Raw genomic sequence first — 6,000 nt, 5'->3', positions numbered from 1 at the left:
GAAGAAATGAACTCAAATTTCTGAACAAAATCGTTGAAAATGTATTCATATATTTTACTTTATTTGAGTTTCTGCTATTCATGAATGGGACAATGCCTGAGTTCGGGCGGCGTGTTCTCATATATCCATGAACAACTCGATTTGTTGTTCGTGGAAACTATGGAAACTATCAATGTCAATTTCTGCAAAGTCTATCATCTCTGACTTGGCTATCTTGGTGTTTTTGCAACTCCCGCGTGTTTTTCGTTGAGTTCGTAAAAAACTCTGTCGAGGAGGTGGCACATGATCCTGTTTCAAGAACAGTGTTCTGTGTTCCCGCCCTTCGAGTGCGAGAACAAGAAACCCGTCGTAGAACAGGCCGCCCGAACTCGAACAAAATGTACCTGACCAGTCTTAACGTTTAGACCGGCTCAGGAGTATCAGCATCCATTCTCTTGATCTGGTCCACCAGCCAAGCCCACATTTTTTCCTTTATTAAACACAACGAAAATCATAAGACGTTATGGTCACCATAACTCAGGTTTCAAGCGAGTTTTAATCAACAGAATACTGTATTGATATAACTCAATAAGAACTTCAAATATCCGTCTGAAATGTTTGAAATGGTGGCACGCATAAAGAGAAAAAAGGCAAATATTTACAGCGAAAAAGCACACAACCGGTGCGTCAACTTTTAATATGACAAGTATTTTAAGGAGAGTTTTCTCACATACAATGCTGTATATCACAGTTATGGATGTATAATTTATGCATTAATACAAGGTCACGCTTGATACTTCAGTGCAAATTTACGTAGCTATTTGTTTTGCTGTTAGAGTAAATCAACATTGCAAGTTTTCGCCGCTATTCATGACTTACATCGGTCCTCTGACTTGTTCTCAGGAGCCCGGGACTTTGACTCAGTGTACTTTCAAATTAAATCCGTTTCTGACCTGATTGATATGTTTAATCACTTGAAATTTTTATTAACATTGCTGGAAATCCCTTGAACGATGGCATTGAAGGGTGAGTCATTCTCAGGTGTGATAGGCTTACATGGAAAGCGGACGTGGTTTTGTTTATGCCTGTATTACTTCCCCAACACTCAGTGAACTCACTCATACAAATCCTACTTGCGTGATTGTTTGTACCCAGATTGACTCGTATCCGTATATGCGCATGTTCGTACCTCATCAGAGTGCGCAAGACCTGTCTTGTCTCCACATTCATTGCATAGCCTGTAAACACCGCTGTGAGTTTGAGTAAACATTCTTGCTCCTATTCTCACCCACAAACATGTTCGTACCAGGTCTACTTTCTCTTCCCGCTCTTCATGCACCTCCTTCCGCACTCATTTTGATTGCAACTCAAACAGTCTTTCATTAACTCGTGATGTATTATCTTGCCGAAACATTTTGCACGCAAGGGCCTGGTTAATATTTGTTACAGGACATTGTTTTTCAGCATAACAAAATGTCGGGTCAAACCGCTGCATCTTCATAAAAATTGGGCGACAAGTACTCTGCAGCACACTGGCTTCTATTGGATTTGTTGAGATGCACCTCAAGATTTTAGCTATGACAAATGCACATAAAGAATACTATCACGTCTTGTCACACGTAATATTTGATTAAAGGTGGTGAAAATTGGAAATGCGTGTGCTTGACATGTGAGCCATAATTAATGGTTTATTCGACATAAAACTAACGTAAAGTGTGGCTACCTTTAACTTTAAACAAAAGTGCACTATGAAGCACCTACTGCCAGGGACGTGTGAGGTTTCAAGGGGACGGCAAACAAAACGGGGGTTATCAGAACCATTCAATTAACTATTGCCGCTACGATGGACAATGATCATAATAGTTTAATTGGAGAGGTATACAAGCTTTTCGATTAAGTCGGGCTAAAAGAATTCCACTCGCAAATAGCTTGTCGGGTCAATCATGCCTGAGCGCAGCACGGAGGCCCAGCAATTTCAATTTATGATGGTTCCGTTTCCGCATCGACATTAATTCGGGCGCCGACCGGCCCTCATGTGGGCTGACCAGGTTGGAAAGGGGGTCTGAAAAGCGCTACATTCAATTACTTCTCACCGCCAGAGCTGCGTCAGGGACTTCTGTGCAAAGATTTACAATTCCTGGCGTGCGATTCACAATTTACCACTTGGGACTGTGCTACATTGATCAAGATAAACTTGTTTTGGTGGCATTCATTTGTCAGAGCTGTCATCCCTCTGCACTTCAATCTTAAGCCCCCAGGAACGCTGCCCCCGAGACGTCACGGAAGCCTGTTATTACATGAATAGCGCTGGACACTTATTTTTCGTTCCTCTAAAACCTTCACAAATGTGTTTCTTGTAGATTTAACAAAACTTAAAAAGGATTAAAAAAAGCCTCGTGCAATATTACCACCGATTCATTCGATTGTTGTTTCGTATTCATCTAGTGAGGTGAATGGTTCCACCCCTTATGGGATGCTGTTTGTGTATCATCCGCAGTGTTCTCGGCTTGAAAGTGGCGGGTCCCATCGAACCACAAACTAAACACGAGCGAACAACGTCACTTCCGTCTATGCATACACACACCCACGCCGCACACTAACTTGATAAACACAAGTATATGGTAAACAACTCATAACCATTCTTTTTGGAACGATTAGCTGACGTAGGACTGACTTAGTTGACTTCATTCAAAAAGCACGAGGAAGGGGATTTTTCTGGTTTAGACGATTTACAACAGGGATCGGCACTGGCACTGCGTCAATGCCCTTTGTCCACTGAAAGATGATCATGTCTGTAGGTCATGGGTTCGACCTGCATTTATGTTTTTATCTCCGAACCACAGCTAGTAAACTAATCTTTCCCTGCTTACAGTTCAGTTGACCCCTTGTCAAATGCCATTGTTACCATTCACCTTTTTCCAGGGATTGAATCAATAGGTATTGTTATTCTCTTGAAGCTTCGTAAAACAAAACAAACGTCTTTCCAAAACAGTGCCAGGCTGATTCGAAAAAAAGGCTTTTCTTCGTTCTTACCTTTTTTGTTCACCTGTGAAAGTGATCACTATGAAAGTTTGCTTGGAATGTTTGGGACAATAAAAATTACAAATAAAACAATTAATTGTACATTGAAAGGTCAAGTTTTTCCCTAAACAGCTACATCTTTATATGACTGAAAATGCAAACAAGTGTAAGAGTCTAGCTTAATTACATCTCAATGTAATATGACACTCGTGAGTTGAAGTGTAAAAAGGTCGAAGTAATGGATCCACTTGGTGTCATGACAACATCAATTATTATCGGTGGTCAATAATCTACGCTGTATCGTGTAGCCCTACTGGCCCCGTACAAGGACTCTAGAGGGCGCTGACCAAGTTAATCTCTTCACATATCCTTGTTCCCTCATGCAGTGGCTGTATAATACTATAATACGTTGTTTTGGTGACATTTGACATTCATATTGAGACTGTAACAGGATACTTTGATAGATTGCATTCAAACCTAAGGGTAAACACGCAGTTTCCAACGAAAAATCTGGTGGTGTTTTCGATATGTTTGGAAAAGATGCAATTTCCAAATAGAGTCGAAAACGGTCGGCCAGTAGGCATCATTAACATGGATATTACATATAACATCACGCAAGAATTGTCCAGTTTAAGTCGTTTTTGACGAATATTCCAAATGAACTGGCATATTTCATTGAAAACCGTTCCTAAACTGCATCAATATTTTCTTTTTAAAGGCTGATTCTTGCTTAGCACAAAAGCGAAAGTGATTTTGTTACGTCAGAATAAATATTTGAGCTACGACTTTGGAAAGATTGAACGTATTTCAAGTCGTCGACGGACGAATTCCACTGCAAACGTTTTTATCTCACTCTAAAATGCCAACGTTTTGTGATGTCAAATTCACTTTACTCGCCTCTAGTATGAACCTACCCCAACTTGGCAAATCAACGACTAGAGGGTCTAAGCATGAAATTACGGACAGTTTACACAACATAGCCAAATCTACTTAAAGAGTAAACAACAGCACAGCAATCATGTCAACTACACTTGCGTGACCAGGTAACTGATTGGTTCACGGTGCACACTGTGCGTTAGTACCATTATTGGACAGAATCCAGTTGACTAAGCATTTATCAGTCTTCCAGTAAAAAAATATCCCCGATAAATACCATGAACAGTAAATTCCCTGCAGTAAATTATAATTTTTTTCTGGAATTTCTCAGTTAGTAAAACTTTCTTCAAAGCTTCATCTCCAATTATAGGTTTGTCAGCGAGATCCTATAAAGGGTAACTATTGCTAAATTACTGAAGATGGCAGGTTCTGTCCAACAATTTGTTTCCATAGAGGTTGTGCATGACAACCATGTTTCAGTGCTTTTGTTATGGAGGGACGTGCGCAAAATGTCTACTCAAGGGTATCCCTATGGAACAAAATTATCGACCTGACAGATGGCAACTTTTGTTGTTCATGTTGTTTTTTTGACTCGCAACGCTAAATCCGGGACTATTTTGAAAAAAAGGGTGTCAAATCTTAATATACGAACATTAGAACGGAATGTTATTGACGTGTTTTATGAAAAAACAATGTCAGTCTATAATATTGCTCGATTTATACCTGTCCTGGTTAGTGAAATTGTGATTCCCAAGGTCATAATATTTGTTATTAAAACAAATAATTAAAATCGAAGCTATATCCCTGATGAATTACCCATTACAAAAGAGACATCGGGGGCGGTAACGACATTCAGAAAAATAGAATTATCACATAAATACCCTATTCAGCTGTAATAAGCTGTATACATATTACCTCTTGAAGCATTGGAATAGGTATATTTTATAGTTGAAAGACACTGCGCGATGTCTGTAAACTAACTTTACACACGAGTCGTGTTACTGTAATGTGCAGCTGCTACATAACTTCTGCACTCATTGTTAAGCATTTGTTTATACCAAACATGTACCCTTCTTGGATCCCAATGTAAGTGCCATTTGACTTAAGATTTTTTCCCACGATGTACGTTTTTGAGAGCAGACTACATGTGTTAATTAATACAAGATGGAAATCATCCCAGGTCACTAAATGGATAAAATGGGCGTTACTTGGCCATCGATAGGATTTTTGTAGGGGGTGGTATTTATTTCACGCGAGATAATTTATTTGTCTTGAATAAGTTTCTGCGCAATGAAGTAATCGTGATAGGTGATTGGTAAGGTAAGTTAAACTGTGCAAGTGTTGTAAATAGTTTGTGATTAAACTTACACAATAATCAGGTCGTTTACACGATTAATTTGAATGATATGTTTGCAAATACAAAAATTTTTTGAATAACATATTTTGCTAAAAGATATGCCAGAGTTCGAAGTTTTAAGTTACCCAAAGCTTAGAATGTGATCATAACAGGACAAACAAAAGCTGCAGCAATCAAAATTTAATTCGAATAAAACAGCAAAATATATTTCAATTTCTGTCAGTTATATAATGATGGTAAAACGACGTTCTTCAATACAGGTCGTCTGAGAAAAGTGAGTGGCGGCGGTAAAGGTTCTGCGCATGCTCCGACGCCTGTTTCCTGCTTGACGTCACCGCTTCCCAGTCCTCATCTGGACAAATGAAAAAAAAAAGAGAACGTTGATTAAGATGAAGTCAAATATGACAAAGATATACCGTAGGAATCAAGTCTTGACAGTGTTTTCAGAGAAAGTGGAATACGATTGGTTGAACATTCAGCAAGGTGAAGGTGTAGGAGAAATGTACAATTGTAATTGTATTTTTGAAATGCCTTTGTCGTTTTGGTTGTTGTTTGGGGCTGTGTGCCTGCTGGCAATGGTGATTAGGTTTACTTTTTCAGGTCCTGTCATCTTGTCTTCTTTGTGTATTTTTGTATTGTTATTTGTCATAATGACAAATAAAATAATGATTAAAATAACAATTATGACCTGATTATAAAATAGAGTCTCAAGGCCATTTTCCCATAAAATATTTTGTTTATTAGCTTGCATTTAGAAGCAATAAACT

General features: G+C 38.8%; 1 protein-coding gene across 4 annotated transcripts in view; it reads right to left on the bottom strand.

The window, feature by feature from the left end:
* Positions 1–516: 516 nt before the first annotated feature.
* Positions 517–6,000, bottom strand: part of LOC110991131 (uncharacterized) — a 48,962-nt gene continuing 43,478 nt past the window's right edge. For all 4 annotated transcript variants that reach the window (XM_022256328.2, XM_087134624.1, XM_087134625.1 and 1 more), the window contains exon 4: positions 517–5,585. In XM_022256328.2, coding sequence (XP_022112020.1) covers positions 5,485–5,585 — 101 coding nt within the window. In that variant the 3' untranslated portion in view covers positions 517–5,484. The remainder of the gene's footprint in view (positions 5,586–6,000) is intronic.

This window comes from Acanthaster planci, linkage group LG03 (genome assembly GCF_054643075.1).
Source record: "Acanthaster planci isolate LZ-2023a linkage group LG03, COTS_SCS, whole genome shotgun sequence".
NCBI lineage: Eukaryota > Metazoa > Echinodermata > Asteroidea > Valvatida > Acanthasteridae > Acanthaster > Acanthaster planci.
The sequence above is the reverse complement of the archived record's forward strand: the minus strand, read 5'-3'. Positions and strand labels throughout refer to the sequence as shown.